Source organism: Malaclemys terrapin, chromosome 2 (genome assembly GCF_027887155.1).
Source record: "Malaclemys terrapin pileata isolate rMalTer1 chromosome 2, rMalTer1.hap1, whole genome shotgun sequence".
Taxonomy (NCBI): Eukaryota; Metazoa; Chordata; order Testudines; family Emydidae; genus Malaclemys; species Malaclemys terrapin.
The window spans coordinates 38,704,372-38,730,055 of record NC_071506.1 but is presented as its reverse complement, the minus strand read 5'-3'; the positions used below and the strand labels follow the sequence as shown (position 1 = coordinate 38,730,055).

Below are 25,684 nucleotides of genomic sequence, written 5' to 3'. Positions count from 1 at the left end.
TCCAAGTCTTTCTCTCCCAAGAAATATTGTGAAATTTACTTCATGCTGCTATTCTTTATCCTCTGTGTTAGGTTTATTAGACATTTTTAATCAGCACATGCTCATGAATTGTAGGATAGTGAGGGACTACTGTGTCAATAACTGCATGATTCAGAACCCGCACCACCCCAGGCCCAAAATAGCCTGAATCTGATTGTCTTCCAGGCTTGCTGGAGAATTGTTGGAGAGTGAAGGGGATCTGAGCTTTAAAGTTGCCTAGTTTGCTGGCAGTGAGTTATACTGAATTTTACTGCTGAACTTTTAGGGTATTATTTGTGATGTGTTTTTAAGATATGTCCAGGATGGCTGCAGACTATGGAAAGGCATTTCTTGTGTGTTTGCATAAATCTAAATAAATAAAATAATAAATTGATAAATATGAAGTAATCTCTGTTCACTGGCATCTCTTTAAGGCATGCTGTTCTGCATTTTCAGTTTTTACCAATTTTCACCAATGAATTATCAATTTTTATAATTAAAGGAGTTCTGTTTTTACAGACTTAAACCCGTTTATTAATCCACTCAATATTTTTTCAGGTACTTATTTTTGTTAAACACTAACACTTTACATGATTGTTGAGTCCTGCAGCTCTAAGATTGAAGCAGTTCTGCAGAGTAAAACACAGAACACACACAGTGGAGGTTGGAAAATCAAACAGTGTTAATATCATGCTATGATTGGCTCACAAGGAAATGCTGCCCATCTATTTCTTTGCATCCGTTTATTACAGTGCTCAATTTAAAAAATCAGTCCCCCACAGATAAAGATAGATAAGGTGAAGAAATGGTAAACATGGGGCAAAAATGCAAATCTGTGCCTGAATACCAACAAGAAAATCAGTGCTTAGAAATTTTCAAGAAAAAAAAAAGACAGGAGTGAAGAGGATTCATTGTGCTGCAAGTACTGCAGCATTGAAGTCAGTGCTCACGCTGACTGAATAAAGGAGCATGTCGAAAGCAAGCAACACAGGAAGTTTAAGGAAGAAAGTGAGTTTTGGGGATAAACAATCAATATCAGGCGCTTTCACCAGGGCTTTAATGAAGGAGAGGACACAGCACGATTGTGTCAATGAATTTGTGGGTGCTCTTTGTTTTGCCAGATAGACACTGTTAATTGCAGAGGGGACTATTGGTGACTTTGTGAGACAATACAATCCAGCAGCAAATGCAGACAACCTCACTTGTATGTATCTGAAAGAAAATTATGATGCTTTAGTATCTAAACTGATGGAAAGAATTGATGGAAATGTGGTGTCTGGTCTTATTTTTGACAAGTCTCTTGATGTTTTGGACCATCTGATTCTTGGCCTTTTGTTTTCATATTGTTATTTCAAAGCGAATAAACCTGCATTGTTTTGTGCTGATGTGACATTCATCCACTCTGCTGATAGCTGTTTTGTTGAGGCAGCAATAACTGACACGATTCAGATGTACAAACTACTTTGGGAAAATACGACCACAACTAACACAGATTCTGCTTCCTACATGGCTAAGTTTGCACGGGAGATTAAACTCAATCAGAAACCAGAGCTGCTACGTATTACCTGTCCTGCTCACCTGATTAACATTGCACTGTCAGCTCCTGTTACAGAAGAAATGAAAGACGTGAAATCTTGCATCATTGGATTTGGGGCCGTTTTCAATCATGTGAACAAGCTAAGGCTTTGTTCTACACAGTGCAAGACAAATGCAGAGCTGACTGCCTTTTTTACCTACCCCCGTTGTGCCACATCGGTGGATGAGCTTATACTTTGCTGCCTGTCATGTAAATAATGTGTGGACTGTGCTAATGCCTCTCCTAGATCACCTGGAGTTGTTTGGTTCTAAAGTAGAAACTCTGAAGAGACTGGCAAATAACCAAAATGACTGCCGATTCTGTGAACCATGGTAATGTTCATTGTTGAAAACTTGGGATCACTGTGTGACATACAGAAAACACTGGAGTTTTCTCCAAGTGCCAGCACATTTGCCAATACAGACATTTACCGAATCCTGACAACCAAAATCTCAGCTGAATTGAGCACAAAAGCTGCAGGACAAACATACAGTGAGAAAACCCAGCTGTTTCTGAATATCCTTCCAACTCCAGAACACAAGAAAATCAAAAAAAGCATTCATGACCGTGGCCTGTAATCTGAACCCTAAAGTGTTTGGTGCCGACGATTCTTTTTGCAATGTCATCCAGGTATTGCGAACCCCTTCCTCAAAGTGAATTTTGCAGCAACTACGACTGTTATGCCAGAGTGTTTCAACCATTTGCCATTAAAGATGAAATTTCAAATCTGAAAGGGGAACTTACTACTTACATGAACACACCTAATCGTGACAATGTGAAACTGAATGTGCTGAATGTGCAGTCATCAAAATGCACTTCCCAACTTCAGCAAAGTGGTACGGCAACTTTGAGTGTACCCCCTCAATCTATTGATGCAGATTGCTTATTTTCAAAGTTGGACTACCTCCAAGACAACAAGAGGCTCAACATACTTTGAAGAAAATTATGCGCGTGTATGCAAACCAGGATTTCTGGATAAACTACTATCTCTGAAAGACAAAAAATAGCTTTGTACATTAAAAAAAAAACCTTTAAATTATACTGCAGTAAAATGTGTATATTATGAAAGTTTCTTTGTTTTTCTTTTTTCCAATTTTCTTTTTTCTTTTTTTTATTTGTAACCATATTTCATACCCGTTTTAATGTTTGGAAAATAAACACTGAAAAATTCCCAGAATTTTTTTTTTTACAAATAAAAACTGCAAATGTGGAACACTAAATATATATGAGGAGGGTTCATGTTATCCTCTGCACTGTTCCTTCCTAATTTCCTTCTCTTGTCCACCAATTTTAAGTGTAATGAAAAAGTGTAAATGTAGTTGAAGGTTTAAGAAAACCCATAAAAATACTAACTAAAAGATCTACTGTGGAAACTTACTGCCAAACATATATAACTCGAAGACAATTTCAGTGAACCAGACCTAATGTTCTCCAAAGAATCACATTCCTAAGTGCCCCATTTTATAACACTATGCTCTGAACAATTGAAACATTAAAATTACTTTCCTCACAAGCTTATCTGAAAATCTGACTCAGTAGGACTACTCCCAGCACTAAGCAATATGCCCAACAGTAAGTGCAGAGCAGGCCTTTAGATTCTAAACGCTTCAGCTCAGTGCCTGTCTATTTTTTATATATATGAGATGCATAGTATGCTTAGGATAATAAATAAATAATGACAATAAATGCATTCCTTAGACTGGAGTAAAAGACAAATTTGTCAAAAGGCATGCTAGAATCTTTTTGCCAGTTAGCAGGTTTGCAGAAAGTTACAGTATATGAAGAGTATGCAGCAAAAAAAATGTATGTTTTTATTTTTATTTATTGATTTATTTACTTATTTTGTTACTTTGTTTAAAATAATTACATATTTTTAAAGCAACATTTTTGTCATCTGTTTTGCTTTTTTCTTTTCTTTATTTTTTAATAAGGTCTTCTGGGGTCAAGAACATTTGAATTGTTTAGTTCTTCTCCATGAACTTCTGCAAGGGTACCTTACTGAACAAGGCAAGATGGAGACACTGATCTCTGATCAAACAAACCAGACTCAGTCTCCTATGGAAAGGAATCAGACCTCAAAAACTGAACATACCTCAGATGATCTGAGAACAGGCCTGTTCCAGTACATACAAGATGCAGGTAGGAATATTATTATTATTTATTATTATTATTTATTTATTATATTTTATTTTAAATTACAAAGTAAGTTCAGTAGTAACCTTTTAAAGATCACTTACCTATTTTGAAGTTCTTTACCTTTTTTTGGTAAAGCAATTGAAAACATCTGTTGCATCAGTGTCTTTTTGATTTCTTTCCATTTAGCTGCAATCTTTTAAAAGTCAGGGAAATTGCTTTTTTATTTTCTCTCCTTTTGATCTTAAGAGATTTGTTTTTAAATACTTTTGTCTCGTAAACCAGCCTTTTCCTTTTTAGAAATTACATAATAGATTATAGCTTTCTTTCATTTGACAGAAGCGCAGAAACTGCCGAGTGCCTATGAAGTTGTGTTTTACAATGAAACTGAGGATAGTCCAGGAATAATGTTATGGAGATATCCAGAACCCAGAGTGCTTACCCTTGTAAGAATAACTCCTGTTCCTTTTAATACAACTGAAGATCCAGATATTAGTACTGCAGATCTTGGAGATGTTCTTCAGGTTGGTAATTGGGAATTCCTACTTTCATTAACAAAAGAGAAGGTTGTTATTATGAAGTTTATTCAGTGTTTTAGAAATTGCTGTTAGTAAAAATTGTGCATAAAACAAACAACAGGGGCCTAATGAAGTCAATGGGAGATGAATTTTGCAGCTTGAACACATTGCTAATTTAAAATGAATCAAACAGTGTTCCCTACCATTTACCTGTGAAGGGTTTTCCACAGCGTCATAAACTACAGCAAACCTCAGCAGTTCTGGTTTTCCATCTTCTTGCTGTGGGAGGCTGATAAGTGCAGTCCAATCCTATTGCCCCAATCCATGGATGTCCTCTTCAGGAGCACTGTCTTCTTCCCTCTGTTCAGTTGGAGTGTGGCTGTATACCCTAGTAGTGTTCCTGCATCTGCCAACTGCATTCTCTTTCATTATTTAATATTTTTAATTCTTACTTTTCACTTCTTTCTGCAGGCCATCTTCTGTCTTATTCAGGTTTGCTTATTATTCAGCTTTGAAATAGTATTGCAAATTATATTAAATAAAATGTCCCCCTCCTTTCCAAGTTAGTGAGAGGTATTACATTTTTTTTTTTTTATAACTGTAATGGAAGAGTTTCTGTTTTAAGAATTGAATTATGCACCAGTATGCATTAACTTATGGATCAGGTTAATCTCCCACAGAAATATGATATAATATCATTATACTGCACAAAGTGTTAGTGAGATCATTTAGGTGTCCTGCCAATTTCTTTGCCCTCTAGACAGGCAAGTTTCAACTCCCTTAAATTGTCTGAAGGTTAAGAACTAAATTGATTTCTTCAAATAAGCTTGGCCTGAGGTCTCATCAAAGATGAAAATAGTGTTATCATGCACTATCCTGAGGACTCCGTTCAGTCCATGTGAAAACCTGCAAATTGCAGACCTTAAAGACTATATTTTCAAAGCAATGTGCAACAAGTCTGCTGCATAAACCCCATTATAGTTAACAGGCTTTGTGGGCAAAATTCCACGTGTACCACTTTAAAAATTTAGCCCTGTGTAGTAATATAGGTTCTCCATTGAGTACGTCCATGTGGTTCCCACTGTAGTTGTGCATATCCCTCATGCATGCAAGACTGGAGGTTTTTTGAATACCAGTGTCTGTTGGGGCTGCATATGTAACCCACACACATTTTTAAAGTGGGTGTGGTGTTCTGTCCCATTTAATGGCACTGAGACCACTTAAAGAGAGAGAAAAAATGAGTCTGCTCTACAGCCTTAGGTCCCCGGTTTGATCCCGCCCACTGACGACCAGGGTCTGTTGGCGTTACAAGTCAGGGCTTGTCCGGGATTTCAACTGGGAAGACTCTGAAGCTCGGGACGTGCTTCCTCATCTAGGAGAAGTATTAACCCACACACTTACTGGGTGTGGTGCTCTGTCCCATCTAGTGGCATTGAGACCACTTAAAGAGAGAGATAAAATGAGTCTGCTCTACAGCCTTAGCTAACAGCCAGTTGGCAGTAGAGGTTCATTAGGGTTACCATATTTCAGCAAGCAAAAAAGAGGACGGGAGAAGCCCCGCCCTAGCCCCGCCCCTCCCAATTCCCGCCCCCCCAAAACCCCCAACCCTCCCCCCGTTCCTTGTCCCCTGACTGCCCCCTCCTGGGACCCCTGCCCCTAACTGCCCCCCAGGACTCCACCCCCTATCTAAGCCTCCCTGCCTCTTGTCCCCTGACTGCCCCAACCCTTATCCACACCCCCACCCCCAGACAGACCCCTGGGACTCCCACGCCCCATCCAACCACTCCCCACCCCCTGACAGCCCCCCCCCCAGAACTCCCAACCCATCTAAACCCCTCTGCTCCCTGTCCCCTGACTGCTCCGATCCCTCTCCCCACTCCTGCCCCCTGACAGCTCCCCCCCAGAACTCCCAACCCCCCACCCCCCCGCTCCTTGTCCCCTGACTGCCCCCTCCTGGGACCCCTGCTCCTAACTGCCCTCCAGAACCCCACCCCCTACCTAAGACTCCCTGTGCATTGTCCCCTAACTGCCCCCCTCCTAAGACCCCCCCAACTGCCTCCCAGAACCCTACCCCCTACCTGTACCCTGACTGCCCAAAACTTTCTCCACTCCCCCCCAAAAAGCCCCCCCATGAACTCCCGACCCCCCCCCGTTTCTTGACTGCCCCCTCCAGAACCTCCCTGCCCCTTCTCCTGCCCCCTGGCCCCCTTACCCTGCTGCTCAGAACAGGGTGTTGGGCTCTGTGCGAGCCGGACACGTGGCTGCGCTCCCCAGCACAACAAAACCCGGTCCCTGGCCCTGCACAGTGCTGCCGGAGCCGGGCTGCAGGGGAGAGCTGCCGGCTCAGAATGCAGGGCGGAGCTCCTCTACAGCTGCTCCGGAGTCCAGCCCGTGACTTTCCTGCAGCCCTCCCAGCCGCTCGCTCTGCTCTGCCGGGGGCGGGGGGAAATCCCGGACATTTTGAGTGCTTTACAAATTCCCCCCGGACGCTATTTTTAGCACAAAAAGGAGGACATGTCCGGGTAAATCCGGACGAATGGTAACCCTAGGTTCATGCACTAAGCTCCAGAGGACCCTGGTTCGATCCCACCTGCTGATGACCAGGGTCTGTCAGGGTTACACGTATACGCTCTGTGCCTTCTCATGTTCCCATACAAGGGCATATGGGCAAGGTGTCTGCAACTCTCCCTCAGTTCAACCCACTAGTTCTTAGCTTTTGCTAAACTTCTACAAATCTTTGGGACAATCTTCAGAACTACTTCTCATCTTCTGCATTGACTGCCATGAACTGTTTCCATCCATTTGAACCGAACTGGTTAGAACCCCTCAAACACTCTTGTACAGCATCCTTTGACATGGCAAGATTTAAGACCTGTCCATCCTGCGATGGGCTAATCCCTCTGAAAGAAGGAAATAACAGGTTTCTCTCCTGTGCGGGGACATCTCCTATACTGAGCAGATTCTCTGCCAGCTTATCATTCTCCATGAGAATGTGTAAGTTGCAAGATGCAAAGCTAAACCTCCATCTTCTAGGACACTCCATGAAGGTGTCATCAGACCCTGAGATCAGTTCTTGAGTTGTGCTTTCAGACAAGCCAGCTTCATTTAGCACCCCATCTAGCAGAAAAGCAACACCAAAGACAAGTACAGAGAAGATGGCACTGCTACTCAGTTCCAGTATCAATATTGATACCATCGGCACCAAAGCTGTTCTCAGCAGTCGAAAATGGTGCACCTCCTCTGGTGTCTACGTCTGGCTCCAAAAAGGGCCACTCCAAACAGAAGCAGAGATTCCAGACTCTGTGTCCTCCCATAAGGACAGATACTGTATGGTCGCTGAAGATAAATCTACCATGTACCTCATAGCATCGAGGGTTGGGGGAAAGGAGTAGCTTACAGTGCAGCAGACTCCTCCAGCATGAACCCCTGCTCTGATGATACACCCATTAGTGTTCGTGCCCACCAAGGAGGATGAGCCCAGAGGACCAAGATCACCATTGGTACCAAAACACCTACCCGCACCAGTAAAGACTCAGATACTGAGAATGCTGTATATTTTGGCACTACCCTGGAGGAGGTCTACTCCTCCTCACCATCACTGTGGCATACATTCTTCCCAACATCTAGTAGAGAGCCGCCTTCTCTGAGGTCAGTGATCAATACCATAGAGATACCTAACACCTTACCCTACAGGACTCAGCCACCACCTGTCCATCAGGAATAACCCTGAACTGACCAATAACCAACAAGCCAGCTTTATTCCTACAGCATGACACCATGGCCCTACTGGGTTACCGGCCACCCGCTAACTCAGGCATCAAGAAGCTGATTTTCACCACACTCAAAGAAGAGGAAAAGATTACCCTCCCAGTCAGCATTCCTGGCTGGACCACCTATGCCAGAGTACCAGGAAGAGCCAGATCCAGGGACAGAGCAGCACCAGCCCCCTGTATTACCACCGTAGGAACTTTCATCTTTGTTACTTGATGAAATGGTATCACTGGCACCCAATGACTTTAAAGTGTTCCAGGAGCAACTTGTGATGATTGTCGAGACATTGGCAATTGAAACATCAGTCATATTGAAGAAATCCATAAGCTATGTGATGTCAGTCAGCTTCTGGTCCTGCTGCAAAATGGTGAGAAGTGGTACCAGGCAACTGCCACAGGATTTGATTGCTTCTACACCCACCTCAGCCTGGGCTCCTTAGTTGTGTCAATGGTACAATAAAAGTTAGTCGAGTAAGAGTAGCCACAAGGACAAGGACCCCAAAAGCCTTGACCCTTTGTGAGAAAGTCACACTCCATTGCTTCCCTGCAGGGGCTAATGGCCAGTCCTTCCTGGACAAATATTATCAGGACACGGTGAAAGTAGTTGAAAAGAAGAACGGACTGTACCGCCCATAGTTTCAGGGCATTGATATGCATTCTGGACTCTCAAGATGTCCACACTCCTTGAGGTGGTCCCGGTAATGGAGTGTATATCCCCAGAAAGCACAAGGTAGCTTTTGAATCCTTCAGTGAGTACAGAGCACAGTCTGTCCTCTGGCTGAACAGCTCTGAGCCCTTGATCATGGTCTGTGTCTTTCTCAGGACGCTGGATGCCTGGGGCCATGATGCTTCCAAGCAAACAGCAAATGTGTCATGTATTGCTCTAGAGGAGCCTTATGCTACCACTCCCAGGGCGATATTCTCCTCCTTACTTGGTCAAATCAGTTCAACTATGCCTTTCCTCCGCTGCCACTTCTGCCATCAGTACTTTACAAGATCCAACAGGATAGTGCAACGGTCTTCCTGATTGCCCCTTTCTGGCCCAGACAGTTCTGATTCTTCAACTTCCTGCACATGTCATCTCTCTTGCAGATTACCTTCCTGACATTCCCCAAGCTCCTAACCCAGTGCAATGGCAAGATCAAACACCCCAATGCACGACCACTCCACCTCACGGCGTAGTATTTGGATGGGCATCATTCCTAGAACATGCATGCTCCTCAGCTATATGAGACATCCTTTTTAATAGCAGAAAGAACTCTACTAGAAAATGTTACCTAGCTAAATGGCAATGCTTCTTGTCCTGGTCACAGCAAAGAGGCGTTCAGTCAGAAGCTACGGATATTCCCCTCATCCTAGACTATATCCTATCTTTGAAGACATTGGGTCTATCCCTCAGCTCATTGTGAGTCCACTTAGTGGTGGTCAGTGCACACCGTCCACCTGATCAGGGCTATTCCATTTTCACACACCCACTAACCAACAGATTCTGGAAAGGCTTGATAAGACCTTTCCTGCCTCCTCAGAAGATTGTGCCCCACTGGGACCTGAATCTTGTTCTTTTGGTACTAACCAGGCTCCCCCTTTTATCCTTTAGCTACTTGCTCCATGTCCCTCCTCACCATGAAAATCGCCATTCTTGTAGCTATCACATCAGCAACAAGGGTCAGTGAGCTAGAAGCAATGATGGCAGACCCTCCATATACGGTGTTCCATAAAGATAAAGCTTCTTTACACCTATACCCCAAATTTTATTCCTAAAATAGTTTTGGAATTTCACCTTAGCCAAAACTGCATACATCTGCAGAAGAATGTAGGCTCCACTCCCACGATGTTCAACAAGCTTTGGCCTTTTACCTGCAGAGAACAAGACCAATCAGGAAGTCTCCGAGACTGTTTGTCGCTATAGCAGAAAGAGTAAGAGGGCATGCCATCACCACTCAGAATTTCCAAATGGATATCTGGCAGCATTCTATTCCGCTGTCAGCTCTCAAACCTACCTCCCCCTACAGGCGTGAGAGCTCACTCCACTAGAGCCTGAGCAATGACCATAGTGTGTCTTCAGGACGTACCCCTCCTTGACATCTGTAAAGCGGCCACATGGAGTTCCATTCACATGTTTGCAAGGCATTATGCCCTGGTTCAGGACTGGGCTGCCAATGCCTCCTTTGGGACAGAGGTTCTCCGCTGAGCCCTACCATCTTCATCCTCGCACTCTCCTGCTACCTAGGTACTGCTTGTCAATCACCCACAGTGGAATACAATATACTTCTGAGGCAATTCTGCACCATTGCATACATAATTAATGAGCCGTGCATATTTTTAATTTTTTGCGCAGAAAACAGCTGTAGTTCTGCCTTTTCCCACCAGAGGTCTCTGTGGCAATAGAACAGAATAGCAGTACCCGGCCAGCTAGGGAAGAGAAAGAGCCTGCCTTCTTCACAGTACCTGTTGGGTCAAGTCAGGAGACAGGGGCTATGAGGAGACAGACAGCATAGGGCTGCTGGGGAGTCACAGACAAGGGCTCATTAGGGCTAGTGTGGGAGGACAGACTGGGGCAGGGGCTGAATGGGAGTGAAGGGCACAGAGTCACGGCGGAGGGAGGTGCAGGGTCACATGGGGACAGAGGAGAGGGTGCAGGACCACACAGGAACAGGTGGGTGTCTGAGTGGGGGTGAAGGGACACATGTGGACAGGGGCAGATGTGCCTGACTGAATGGGAGAGACTAGGAATCAGCCAGGGTCTGCATGGGGGACGCTCCCTAGTCCCTCCCCGCCCCCCCCCCAACCTGTTCCAAACTTTTCCCACTCATACCCAACAACCCTCCAAGTTCACACCCTGATTACTTCCCTCTCCCTCAGCTCCTTTGTTTTTCTTCGAGTGATTGCTCCTGTGTATTCCACAGTAGGTGTGTGTGCTCACCACGTGCACTGGTGCCGGAAGTTTTTCCCTTAGCAGTACCCGTAGTGGGGGAGCACCGCTGCGACCCCTGGAGTGGCGCCTCTGTATCGCACTATAAGGGGAGCTGCGCACTCCCCCCACCCTCAGTTCCTTCTTGCTGCCAATGAAGGTCATCGGAACTTTGTGCTCCAGCTCTGCTGTAGCACTTCTAACTTTAGTAGTACAACTCTTCTTCGTAGATTGCTTCTCTAGTTAGTTGCCTGGCTCGGGGCATACCCCGAGCCCCAGGCTTTAAGTCGTGTGACTCCTCTTGTAGTTCTATGCCAGGAGCGACCCACACTCTCAGTGTCTTTGCTGTCTGGGCGAGACTCACGTAAGTGAGCGTTATAAAATCTGCAGATCGTTCAAACCTAGAACGAAGCATGAAAGAGATATCCAACTCCGGGCCCTACTATGGAGTTGGCATTGGTCCCGGCACCCTGACCCGACTCGGCGCCGGGCACCATGTAGTCAGATGCGCCATCCACCAGTCAGCACCGCTCCCACGTTAAGAAGCAAGGGAAGACTCAGCGGCGCCGAGAAAAAGACGGGGGTGAGGCCGGACCCGAGTTGGGCAGCCCACGATCCCTCTCAGGACCCAGACCTCTGACTCGTGCAGAGCATGCCTCTCCTGCGGTGAGAATACTGTCAACGCCAGAGGCAGCACAGGCAGCGCGCGACATCCTCGCCCTTCCAGTGCTGGGTACGCCACCTGAGACTAGCCCCCGCTCCGAGGATGAGGTACCTACCCGTTCCGTGAGGTCATCTCATAGCCCTGTCAGACTTCCACTCTGCTGGCTGATTCACCGGAGAGGGAGTCCCGAGGGTCCTCCACTACCCAGAGGGGTCGCAGGCACCGAGACAAGAGGCATCGACGCTCCTCTTCCTACCAAAGTTATGGGAGCAGGTCTCAATGCCATCGGCACCGACCCTCAGATTCGAGTGTTCGCTCCAACAGACGTCCTGCTCAAAGCACCCCTCGACTGTCACCGGCACTGAGGCATCGTAGCCCTGGTCGCCGGGGGGAATCTGGAAGCAGTACCTCCGACGGATACAAGTTTTCGTCGTCGAGGTCTAAATCTCGGGGCCGGCACCAACATGACCGTGGACGCTCCCGACGCTCGTACAGCACCGTGCATTCCTCAGTGACTTCGACTTTGGCACCCAGCCGCCCATCCCCGGCCCGCGTTGCTCCTCATGATCAAGCGGCTCCACTAGGTCCCCAAGCGAGTCAGTGGCAAGGGGGCACCTTGGCAAGGACAGTGGTGTCAGTGGGCACCGTGGCCCCAACTACCTACACCGGTGAGACCCCGTTTGGTGTCCAGGGCATCGCAGGTACACTTGACGTCCCTGCCTCGGCACCGGGAAAAGTCAACCGGCACCGAACCAGCGGCACCGCACCTGGACTCGGACTTGGGGGTTGAACCACCGGTACCGCCTGATGCCCTGGGGGCAGACCCGGTCCCCTCACTGGCACCAGAGGAATCCATAGCGGTGCCACCACCCACCTTGCAGGAAGATTTCAAGGCACACCAAGAGCTCCTTAGAAGGGTGGCCTCGAATCTCCAGCTTCAGGCTGAGGAGATGGAGGAGCCATCCGACAACCTGTTCAATGTATTGTCCTCCTTGGCACCGGGCCGTGTGGCCCTACCTCTTCACCACGGAGTGACCAACATATCGATCTCGCTTTGGCAAACCCCGGCTTTCTTGGCACTTATTTAAAAAAAGGCGGAGAGAAAGTATTTTGTGCCAGCAAAGGGGCATGAATACGTGGACTCTCACCCAGCACCTAACTCTCTGGTGGTGGAGTCTGTAAACCACCAAGAGAGCGAGAGAGGCCTGGTCAACCCGCGCCCACCCCCAAGGATAAAGACGCCAGGAGACTGGATACCTTTGGCAGGAAGGTTTATTCATCGGCGAACTTCCAGCTCAGGTTGGCAAATCACCAAGCCCTATTGAGCTGGTATGATTTTAACTTGTGGGGAACCCTGCCAAAGTTCGAATCTCTTCTCCAGGAAAGGGACAAGAGGGAGTTCAGAGCTTTGGTCGACGAAGGAGCGGCTGCGGCGAAAGCGGCCCTCCAAGCAGCTTCGGACACAGCAGATACAGCGGCCCGTTCGAAGGCCTCAGCTGTTGCCACATGCAGGGCGTCGTAACTCTCGCTGTTGGGGCTGTCTGCAGAGTCCCAGTCCCTCATTCAGGACCGGCCTTTCGACGGGAAGGCCCTGTTTGCGGATCAGACAGACACCCATCTGCACGGGATGAAAGATTCCCGCACCACCCTGCAAACTCTGGGCCTATATGTCCCACCAGCTAAGAACAAACCCAGGCCACAGACCTTGGCTCCTCCAGCTAGAGGCAGATATGAGCCCCCACCTAAGAGGCCGAGGGAGCAGAGACGCAGGTCCCAGCACCAGTCCCACTCGGCCCCGCGACCTGGGCCCTCCAAGGGCAAGAGGCAGGGGAAGAGGTGCTTTTGACTCTTTGAGGGGGGCCACCAGGCCTGTTGCCAGGGAAGCCCCCCCAGTTAATAAAGTTTGTGTTCTGCAACCGTTTATCTGCCTTCCGAGTGCAATGGTCCCGTATAATGTTGGACCAATGGGTCCTCAGCACCATTTCCAAGGGCTACATGTTGCAGTTTGCTTCGCCCCCCCCTCTATTACCCCCCACCCTTGGGGTCCCCGGGGATCCGGAGCATGCACTCCTGCTAGACCAGGCACAGTGGAGAAAGTATCTCGGGAATTCAGGGGCAGGAGTTTTTACTCCCGGTATTTCCTGATCCTGAAGGCAAAAGGCGGGCTCAGGCGTATCCTCGTCCTGCGGAACCTCAACCAGTTTATGGTCCATTACAAGTTCCGTATGGTTTCCCTGGCCTCTATTATTCCATCCCTAGACCCGGGGGATTGGTTCACAGCCCTGGACCTCCAGGATGCATATTTCCACATCCATATTTTCGAGGGTCACAGGCTCTTCCTCCACTTCCTGGTAGGGTGGGACCACTACCGGTTTATGGTCCTCCCCTTTGGCCTCTCCACGGCCCCCAGGGTTTTTACCAAATGCATAGTGGTAGTGGCAGCCCACCTCAGGAGGAATGGGCTGCAAATTTTCCCCTACCTGGACAACTGGATGATCAAGGGCAAGTCTCGATCCCAGGTGCAGGCCCAGATGAAATTCCTGCTGGCCACTTGTGAGAGTCTAGGCCTAGTGGTAAACGAGGACAAGTCCTCGTTAGTACCGGTTCAGCGCATACACTTCATAGGAGCGCTGTTAGACTCGGTGGTGGGTGGTGGCCACGGCCTCTCTCCCCCGGGACAGGTTCGAGATGCTCGAAAGTCTCATAGCCTCAGTCATGGCCTTCCCCGTGATGACGGCAAGGATGTGCCTTCAACTCTTGGGCCACATGGCAGCATGCACCTCCGTGGTGTGACATGCCAGGCTCAGAATGAGGCCGCTCCAACTCTGGCTGGCCTCCCAATATTCCCAGGCCAGGGACGGCCTGGACAAGGTTGTCACATTACCTCCCAAAGTAGTGGCTGACCTGCAATGGTGGTCCCTCTCAGGCAACATGTTACAAGGGATCCCCTTCCGAGACACCCTTCCCTCACTAGATCTGGTGCTGGACGCCTCGGACCTGGGGTGGGGAGCCCATGCGGGGAGCTTCCAAACCCAGGGCAAATGGTCGACCACATAAACATCAGGGAACTCAGGGCGGTGCGCCTGGCATGCATAGCTTTCAGCCTGCACCTACGGGGAAAGATGGTCAGAGTCCTCACTGACAATACGGCCACGATGTATTACATCAACAGGCAAGGGGGCACGCGCTCCTCAGCCTTGTGCCAGGAAGCCCTGGACCTATGGGAATTCTGCATAGCCCAAGATATCTCTATGAGGGCGTTTCACCTACCCGGCACGCGCAATACGCAAGCCGATCACCTCAGCAGGGTCTTCTCCCACCAGTACGAGTGGTCATTCCACTGGGAAGTCACCCAGCAACTCTTCAGAGAGTGGGGAGCTCCCCAGGTAGACCTCTTTGCTACTGCCCAGAATCGTCTCTGTTCCCAGTTCTGCTCCAGGGCATGGGCAGAAAGGGGGGGCGATCTCTGACGCATTCCTCCTCCGGTGGTCCGGCCAACTGTTCTATGCCTTTCCACCGTTTCCACTGATAGGCAAGGTCCTGCAGAAAGTACAGGCAGATAGGTCGAGGGTCATACTCATAGCCCCGGATTGGGCCCGCCAATATTGGTACAGGACCCTCCTGCAACTGTTAGCAGCCTCCCTGTGGAGGCTGCCGCTCCACCCAGATCTCCTCTCCCAGGAGAGGGGATGCCCCCACCATCCCAACCTAGCCACGCTTCACTTGACAGCATGGCTGCTCCATGGTTAAATGAGGAGGAGGGAAGGTGTTCGGAGGATGTCAGGCGAATTCTGCTGGAGAGCAGAAAGCTGTCTACACGACGGACCTACCTGACCAAATGATTTAGGTTTTCTAGGTGGGCGGGGGAGCGGGGCACCTCCCCATCATCCGCATCCCTCCAACTTATGTCCCTTAGGACCCAAGATCTAGCTCTGGCCTCCGTCAGGGTACATTTAGCGGTCATTTCAGCCTTTTACCCTCCGGTGCAGAGTCACTCGTTTTTTTCCCCATGAGATGACCTCCCGCTTTTTGAGGGACTAGACCGTATGTTTCCATACTCCAGGCCCCAGTCCCGCAATGGGATCTGAACCTAGTGCTATCCCGCTTCACGGGTCCTCCCTTTGAGCCCTTGGCCACGTGTTTTTGGTCCCACCTGTCCTGGAAAGTGGCATTCCTTGGTGGCTATCACCTCAGCCCGTCGGGTCTCGGAGCTTAGGGCCTTGACCTCGGAACCCCCGTATACGGTCTTCCATAGGGATAAGGTCCACTTCGCCCACACCTTGCGTTTCTCCCCCAGGTGGTCTCCACCTTCCATTTGGATCAGGACATTTTCCTACCGTTACTCTGTCGTAAGCCCCATTTCTCCAATGAGGAACGCCGCCTACACATGCTAGACATACGTAGGGCACTGGCCTTTTACCTGGACCGGACCAGGCCGTTCAGGAAATCCTGGCAACTGTTTGTTGCGTCGGCCGAGCGTATGAGAGGGCAACCAGTCTCCACCCAGCGCCTTTCCCACTGGATCACCTCGTGCATACGCACGTGTTACGACTTGGCAGGGGTTCTCCCGCTGCCTATCGCAAAGGTGCATTCTACGAGAGCGCAGGCCTCGTCAGCCGCCTATGTAGCCCACGTCCCTATCCTGGACATATGTAGGGCTGCCACGTGGTCCTCTGTCCACACCTTTTCCTCGCACTATGCGATCATCTCCCAAGCACAGGATGATGCCGGGTTTGGTAGGGTGGTACTCCATCCCGATAACCTTTAAACTCCTACCCACTTCCATCAGATATAGCTTGGAGTCACTTACTGTGGAATACACAGGAGCAATCACTCGAAGAAGAAAGGGCAGTTACCTGTTCCGTAACTGGCGTTCTTCGAGATGTGTTGCTTCTGTCTATTCCACACCCCGTCCTCCTTCCCCTCTGTCGGAGTTGTCTGGCAAGAAGGAACCGGGGGTGGGGGGAGTGCCCAGCTCCCCTTATAGCGCAATATAGAGGCGCCACTCCAGGGGTCGCAGCGGTGCTCCCCCACTGTGGGTACTGCTAAGGGAAAAACTTCCGGCACCGGTGCACGTGGCGAGCATGCACACCTACTGTGGAATAGACAGGAGCAACACATCTCAAAGAACGCCAGTTATGGAACAGGTAATTGTCCTTTACCCCTGACTTCCCCAAGCCTTTGCACTGCTTCTGCTGGGTGCGGGAAATACGTTTATGTACTGTCATTTAAAATATACTCAGAGTTCTGTATTAATATGCCTAGTAAGGAATCTATTTGTCAAAAAAGATTTCCTGAATCTTTTTTGTTGTCTGTATTGTTACAGAAATACTTGCCGACAGGTATTTTGAAATAAATTACCAAAAATAATTGAAACCGGTATGATTATATTGCGTTATTTTAACAAATAAAATATGCAGAATTTGAAAATATTGTGTGCAGAATTTTTATTTTTTTGTTGCAAAATTTTTAAGTTTTTGGTGTAGAAGAAGAAGGAGGTTACTTACCAGTCACTGGAGATTCTTCGAGATGTGTGGTCCCTGTCAGTATTCAATTACCTGCCCTCCTTCCCCTCTGCTGTGGATCTGCTCTGATTCGCAGTGGAAAAGGAACTGAAGAGGCGGTTGGTCCACCCCGCCCTTTATCACCTTGGTTGGAGGCATGAGGCAAGCCAGGGTGCATGTACAGACCAATGGACACTACTTTCAAATTCTCCGACTTAATCCACAGTGGAATACAAATATGGACCACACATCTTGAAGAACCTTCAGTTACAGGTAAATGACCTCTTACTTATCCTACAGTAACTGTGGTTCTTCTAGATGTTATTGTCACTGTGGATCCCACGTCCTGCCCTCCATCCCTGTTTTTGAAAGTCCTTAAGAACATGGCTTTGAATTGCAAGGCAACTGAGGGAGGATCACAGCCTCTTTTCCCTTTATGGGAGCACAAGGAGGCACAGTGTCCATATGTCCAAAATTCTGGTTGCAAGTGCAAGAGGCACATACACACCTACAATAAGATCTACACTAACATCTCAAAGAACCACATTTACCATACAGTAAGTAACATTCTGAACATGGTGAGTGTTTGCTTTTTGATTAGAATAATGTTGCTATTTAGGTGGGAGAGGTAACATTTAGTGGAATTTCAAGATCCTCTAGATGAATGTTTCTTAAATGTAATTGGTCTTAAATTTAGCATCAGCCTGGATGGAACAGAAGGCCTTTCAGCATGCGTACAAAATTTTATTCTAGACTTCAAAAAAAAAAAAAACCCTACTATGTCTACAAGACATTCTTGTTCTGCTTGTCTTCTCTGTGTAAATTCCTTTGTTTCTTCATTTGCAATATAGCTACTAAGTACAGAAATAGGAAATGTCGTCCCTAAAAAGACAATTCATAAGATAAAGGGAAAAGAAAAGAAAAAAAATAATTTTTATTTGAATTCACTTGTGGTGAAACACTACAAAGGCTTCAGCATATTTGTGAACAAGATAATTATGATTAGCACATTTAGAAAGGGAACCAAATAAGTTTTAAAAACAGTAATGATACAAAAACGCATAGAAATCATATTGCAGCTTTCCCAGTAGGGAGCATATCTTGAAATACTATGGGTTCCCATACTGTAATCAGCTGTGATACCAATAAGGACTCAGTTCTATACTGTCAGATAAATTCAGTGTAAGGTGCACATGTGTAATTTCACTTATATTTAACATTAAAAATTTTGCCTGTTGTATGTTCATCTTTTAAAGTAAATCATTGTGACATTTCATCTGGTTTTCTGGCTTTACTAAACTCTTTTATGGCACATCTTTTTAATCATCATGAATAAATGTTGGATGCCTCTTTGTTTCTATAACTTCTTCAGATTATTAGAATTTATGAAAACTTCACTGTAAGCAGAATTTTGTTAGATATCAGAATTCATTACATGCTGGCTGCAATTTGACTGTAACCTCAGGATAGACTAACTGCTTCAGATAAATAAGAACTGATCTGAACCATGATGTGTTCTCGAATCAAATTTTAATGTAGGTTCAAAAATGTTCCAATAGCTTGTTTTCTCACTTTTACTCCATTGTAGCCTGATCTATAGATTATGTACAAGAACCCTCAGTTATCACTTTGAGGTTTGACAGGTTCTTGTCCAAAGATCAGGCCCAGTATTATTAAAATTACTGTGTAGTTGGGAACCCCAATTTGCACAATTGCAACACTCATACTATAGGAACTTTCCTATATTTACAAATAATTTATTAATACATCTAGCACAGTCACAAACACTCTAACTCAGTATGGTAGATAGAGAGAATACAGAAAATACATCTGAACATCCATACTCTCGCCATCCCTTGCAGAACAACCTGAAATGTTAGCCATTATCTTCCTCATCACCATCATCTTCCTCATCTTCACCAATGGCCATCATTCTGACACCTCCCAAGGGCTACATCTCTCTCTCTCCTCCTGCCCACAGGCTGGGATACCACTTCTATAATATGTTATGCTGATGCTACCATGTCTAATGCATATTCAGTAAGGTTTTCTCCCCTCTTCCTTATTTGTATTTCCTCGCCTTATTAATGTTGAAGTATCCTTCTTCTATAGGTTGGTATATTAATGATTTCAACCCATCATTTATGTCAATTCGTTGCCATGGCACTCTTGTGGTTGGATGTTTTTTCCAAAACTTTCAACAAGCTGGTGTTAGCTCATGTTTCTGTGGTTGATTGATGTCATTATGGAGAAAATTCCCCCTTACACTCTACTTCTAGTTCCCCAAAATTTAGGGGTTACCATTGGGCCCTTTATCTATGCCAACGTTCATAGACCTCAAGACTCATGCTAACTGCTGAAACCAATGTCTTACAGGATACAATCCTGTAGGTTCCTTGCATTACTGCTGAAAATAATAAAGGCAAGGCAGTGAATATAGTAAAGGCAAGCTATGGGCTACGCCATTGAGTGTAAACATTTGTCTTTGTCAAGTTACTTAGATTGATTTTTTATATATATATATTTCTTACTTTGCTTCCTTTTTCTGTTGGAGGAAAGCAAGCTTTTCATATGTGATTTTGTTAAAAATGTTTTGTGTTTGGGGGAAGAGAGGGGAAACCATTTCCAGCTTGGTTACAGCCATGAGAATCCCCATTCTGCCTGTTTTACATCCTACAAGCACTTTTCTGGCTCATCATCTTTCTGGACAAAATGGACTTCATTATACTCATTTGGAACTTGCCGATATCTCTTCTTAATTTGTTAGAAGAGCCACTGTTCGGTGACATGAGGTATTTCCTCTTCCCACATACTAAAACCAATACCTCTGCAGCAAACCCATTCCTGTTGACCCAGACAGCAAGAAACCAGGACCAGAAATGTTATTTTTCTGGCTCTTCTACATAGGGGTTCTCTGGCAGGTCAGGTCCTAACTTATCCCCACCACGCTCCAAATTGTTTCCCTGGCTCTGCATAGCATCTATTATTGGCAACAGAAATCTACATGTTCCTTGCATAGCACATAAGAAAACTTTTAAGCTTCATATACTCCATTCTTGAAGTTAGACCTCAAAATGTAGACAGTGACAACATTATACTGGTTTCAGTGTAAGATTTGGTCCATGCCAAAAAGGCATTGTTAGACCCAAGGAATGATAATTTTAAAGTTCAATATCTGGACCATCGTGGCTAGAAATATATGCCTTATATCATTAGAAACTGAGTGATCTTAAAGAAAAGTTCTGGCATCTTAATTAGCACACAAAGATGTCGCATATCATTTACAGGAGACACTTGTCCCCTCCAGACTTGACTTTTCCAAAAATTTAAATGAGCAAAGGTAAGTATTTTTCATATTATTCAGCTTTGGTTACTTACCACTACCTGTAATCCTGAATCATCACTGAGATCTTCTCTAGAGCTACCTTCCCCTATTTTCAGGGCTTATATACAAATTTAGGTCCATTTCCTGCACAAACTTTCACATGTGCTTAACTTTAAGTACTCATATGGCCCATTAAATTAAAGTTAAGCACATATATATTTTCAGGATTGGGGCCTTATTAATGAAAAAGGATGTGTGATAGAATACTTTGGAAACACAAATATAGTGCCTTAGGAAAGAGGGGTTTGCAAACTCCACACTTCCAGTGTCAGCCTGTCCCTCTCCCATGCTCACCCAGCTTTTTCTGAAATGGCACCATAGCATCATAGCTTTCTATAGGACTCTTGTGTCTATCTGTTACAGTCTAGCCTGCGATCAGTTTAATAACCATATTTTAGCTTTATATTGTGTTGCATAAAGATATATTGCAGTCTAGACATTAGAAAACTTGGATAGTAAATGAGGTTGTTGAATCAAAATCCAGAAAATCATTTGAAATGCTAACATTCCATATCCTTTAAAAATGTGGGAAATCTATTTTATAATAATGTACATGTTTAACAAAATAAAAACACTTGCCAACTGGAAAAATACTAACCATCACGTCATTTACTAACAGATATTTATTAGTTTGTTTCTTTTTTCCATACAAATCTACTTAATTTTATTCTGGAAACTATCTCTGTTTCTCCACTATGCTCAGCCATTAAATAGTATTGATCTCTGAGCAATGAAGCCTTTTATTTTTTCTTGGTGTCATGGTCCAAGTGATGAGTCCCAACATATATTTTATCTAACCCTTTCTTTCTTCTACAACTCTTGAAGTGGAGACAGAATACAGAGCAAGCTCGCTGCTGCGTAGCTATTGTCTGTTAATGATCAGTGTCATGTTAATATTCAAAATCACTAGGAAATTTTAAGATCTATTTTTCCTCCCCTACAAACAACTATTCTCATTACTCAGAATGAATGATACTGATCCCCATCAGCCAGCAAATTTATAATCCAGCATAGCCTACAAATTTTTGCTTGGGTACAAGTTCATTTTGAAAATAAAAGTGAAACTGATAAATCTGTTACAAATTCCTCAAAATGTGTGTGTTTTATTGAAGAAAAATGGAACAATCCCAAGTGGTTTTAGGCATAGCCACCAGGTGTTTGAATGTGTGTGTTCCAGTATATGGTTGTATCCTCAAATGCACATTTTATAGAGGCTAATGGGTTGTGGAGCAACTCATATCTTGGTTCAGTACTTTAAGGAGGGGCTATTAAAATGTTTACTAATATATCTCCTATCATATTCATTTATAAAGCCCTGATTCTTTTATTATAAAAATAATATAAAATATTTATCAGTATATACTTTTCACTTTTATAGTACTTTTCATCCAAATATATCAAAGCACTTTATGAGGGTGGCTAAGCACTGTTATTTACATTTTGCAATCAGTCCAAGCATCTGTGATGACAACAGTAAAAAGAGAGACCAGAAGGTTCCAAGAGTGCTAATTTGAATAAATTCAAGAAATGAAAAACAATTTGGAAGTGTAAATGCCCATGGTTTGCTCATGCAAATTGTTATGGATGCAACTTTGGCCATTTGAAAATTTGACTCTATATCAAGAAAGAGGTGTGGTCTGAATACAACAAAGAATCCAGAAACTCCTGAGTGAATCCTCTACACTGACATGTTCTTCTGTCACCCTGAACAAATCAATCTCTCTGCTTCTGTTTCTGTATCCTTAAAACGGTGTTAATAATGCTTGCCTATCCACATCTCTGGTGTGAGATTTCCTTGATTAGTATTTGTAAAGTGCTTTGAAGATTAAAAGCCCTATATATGAGCTTGATATCTTAATAAAAGTCATTGTGGGAGGAAGGGAAGGGACCCATACTGGAGTGGCAGTTTGATGTGCTCAGAGGAATAAATCTAACAGCACGTATATTATTCCTTGTCCGTGTGATATAGTACATACTGACTCTAAACCACAGCTAGTATACCCTTTATGTAAAGGGGAAACCACTAAAGATCCTATTAGACAGTAGGAAATTCAAATGTTACTAAATGCATAGAAGTTCAATCTAGACTACAGCTAATATGGTAAAACATACATGGAGAAGAAAAAGCATATCCCACTGACAATTTGACTTAGTGGAAGACAACATATATTTCCTGAGAGTAGAGTTAATCCCAGAGCTGTCTCCGTCTAGAGTGATTTTAGGCAAGGGCAATCCATTATTGCTCAAATTGGTGAGGGCAAAAAAGAACAGGAAGTCAGTGATGTAGTGAGGAGCTTGAAAGAAGGGAAAAGGCCAAAGTATGGAAATCTTTTAGGGAATTGATCCGAAGGATAAAAATGAAGACCAAGACAGAGGTAAAAATACAACTTTTTTGATATTTTAAAGATTGGCGCTAGCCAGAAAGGATTCCTTGAGACTTTTCCAAGTTTTAACTCTCAGATGAAACATTTACAGCAGCATGTCAAAAAGGTGACTAGAGTGAAGGTAGAGGAAAATTTTATGGTGGTTGAAGATACATGGATAGGTTTTTAAAAAGATCCTTCTTTGTTATGTACAAATGAAAAAACAGCAATTAGAGGTCTGAGTTTTGAGAGATTCATATTACATTTTACGACACTATCTTGTGCTGGTAATTTCTGAAATGAAAAGACTAGGGAAAAGAACTATCTGTTTTTACTTACCAAGTATTCACATGTGAAAACCAAGATTTGCAAAAATGGTGAAATTTTGCCATTTTAAAGAATAGTGTAATGGTTAAAAGGCAAGACTGGGAGTCAGAAAATCACAGTTCTATCTGACCACTACCAGAAGCTAGCATTACAATTTTGATAAAGACACTTAACCTTTCTGTGCCTCAGTTTCTCCATCTAACTGTAAATTGTTCTCCATAAGGCAACTGTAGGGCCAACCTGGATTCGTAGGTCAGCATCGTTTTGATCTGGCCTGTGACATCATCTGTTTAGTAGTAGTTACAATTTGAGTAATCAGCTAGTGGTGTAGAGCAGTGCATTCAGCTCTTGTGACTACATATACACAATGTGTCAGGTCCTCAGTTGAGGACCTAGTCCAAGAAGTGTTGCTAGCACATAGCTGAGTTGGAGCCTTGTCCTTATCACGAGATTCAGCTGATTATGTAGTCTTTGAGATAGTTTGAGATCCTCAACAGGCAGCCACACTGGGACTAACCTCTCTGTCTTCCTTTCATCTATCTTCAAGTCTAGCAAACAATGTCTCTAGAGTATCCTCCCTCCTTGTGGGGCTGGCCTCTGGATAGTTCTTGGTCTCTCTGTTCTATGATGATCTGTAGGCCGGGGTGGGCAAACCTTTTGGCCTGAGGGCCACATCGGGGTTCCGAAACTGTATGGAGGGCAGGTAGGGAAGGCTGTGTATCCGCCCCCTCCCACTTCCTGCCCCCCTCAGAACCTCCGACCCATCCAACCCCCCTCTCCTTGTCCCCTGACAACCTCATCCTGGGATCCCCTGCCCCGTATCCAACCCTCCCACCCCCGCTCTCCACCACCTTACCATACCGCTCAGAGCACCAGGACTGGCAGCCGCGCCGCCCGGCCAGAGCCAGCCACACTGCTGCACAGTCTAGAGCACTGGGGCAGGACGGCGGCTCTCACGGCCGCACTACCTGGCGGGAGCTTGCAGCCCCGCTGCCTAGAGTGCTGGCGGCACAGCGAGCTGAGGCTGCAGAGGTGGGGGGACAGCAGGGGAGGGCCAGGGTCTACCCTCCCTGGCCGGGCAGGATGGTCCTGCGGGCCGAATGTGGCCCGCAGGCCGTAGTTTGCCCACCTCTGCCATAGGCTCTCTAGGTTTTGTCTTTGGCTTGTAAGTGTCTCCTTTGCCTTTGGATCACTTGTCCCTCTTGTGTAGTTACCTTGCATGATCTCGGTGCAACGAGGCTTGAGGCAGAATGGACCCCTCTGCCTGGTTCCCAAATATGGCAAAATAAGTGTTTTATTTTCCTGCTGTTGTCCTCTTGTGTGGCCAGATCTGTGTACAGATGGAACTCCTCCTTCCACTTGATCCATTGCTGGGCTAGGTTTGTGTCTGCAAAATCCAGGGCTCTAGGACAATGGTTTCCAAACTTGTTCCGCCGCTTGTGCAGGGAAAGCCCCTGGCAGGCCAGGCCGGTTTGTGTACCTGCCGCGTCCGCAGGTTCGGCCAATCGCGGTTCCCAGTGGCCGCGGTTTGCTGCTCCGGTTTGCTGGGAGCTGCGATCGGCCGAACCTGCGGACGCGGCAGGTACACAAACCGGCCCGGCCCACCAGGGGCTTTCCCTGCACAAGCGGTGGAACAAGTTTGGGAACCACTGCTCTAGGAGCTTCAGACTGAGTTCCATGGCTTGCCCTGCCAGCTGATGCACTTCAGAGAACTCACTGTTCCAATGCTGCCATCATGTTTCATTAACAAAGAGTAACGCTGAGTGCAGGTTAAGTTGAACAAGTGGAACTTTATTAAATGCTGAGCTCTGCTTTGGATGAGTTGCTTCCAGCCTAACTCCTCCCATTCCCTGTTCCTCTGGTGTCCTCTCAATAACAATACCTCCGGGAATATGGACCCTCTGAGTCCAGTTCAACTGATCATGTTACAGTCCCCTGTTCTTTGGGTCTAGTGCTGGCAGATGGGAAGGACTGGAAATAGCATACAGTGGATCAGGAGCAGCTTTAATTTTTTTCGAGAATCCTAGATCAATTGTAACAAAATAAGCTGAGTCCTTCACAGGAATCCTGTGCTGAAATTTCAATCTATTTCAAATTAATACAAAACAAAATCCAGTGACGAGTCTGTTCTTCCCTTAAGGTTTCTCTGAAACTATTTAACCAAATAGACAATGGATGTAAGGGCATCCCCCTGGGGTAGTCATAACAGCCGCATCTCAGGAACATGCCAGGTAGTCCACAAGGAGGCAGTCAGAGGTGTGGAGCAAACACTTCCAGGGCTGTGCCTTTTCTTCTCTCCCAGAGAAGGGAGGAGAGAGTGTTGACTGAAGCTGGCAGGGAGAACAGCACAATGTGGGTGAGTGGCTGTTGAGAGCTCTCTATCACCTGCCTCTTCTAGTTCCCTTTTCATTAGTTCCCTCTCACTTCTTGCCGCCCCCCCCCCCCCCCCACACACACACACACTTTGTATTGCTTTAGCTAGGGAAAAAGAGGCGGGCAGGCTACAAAAACAACT

The 25,684-nt window shown here is 45.8% G+C and overlaps 1 protein-coding gene across 5 annotated transcripts in view; it reads left to right on the top strand.

Moving 5' to 3' along the window:
* The window catches only part of VPS13B (vacuolar protein sorting 13 homolog B), a 960,935-nt gene that overhangs the window by 823,191 nt on the left and 112,060 nt on the right, over positions 1–25,684 (top strand). For all 5 annotated transcript variants that reach the window (XM_054017509.1, XM_054017507.1, XM_054017510.1 and 2 more), the window contains exons 38-39: positions 3,526–3,733; positions 4,067–4,251. In XM_054017509.1, the coding sequence (XP_053873484.1) occupies positions 3,526–3,733; positions 4,067–4,251 (393 nt within the window). The remainder of the gene's footprint in view (positions 1–3,525; positions 3,734–4,066; positions 4,252–25,684) is intronic.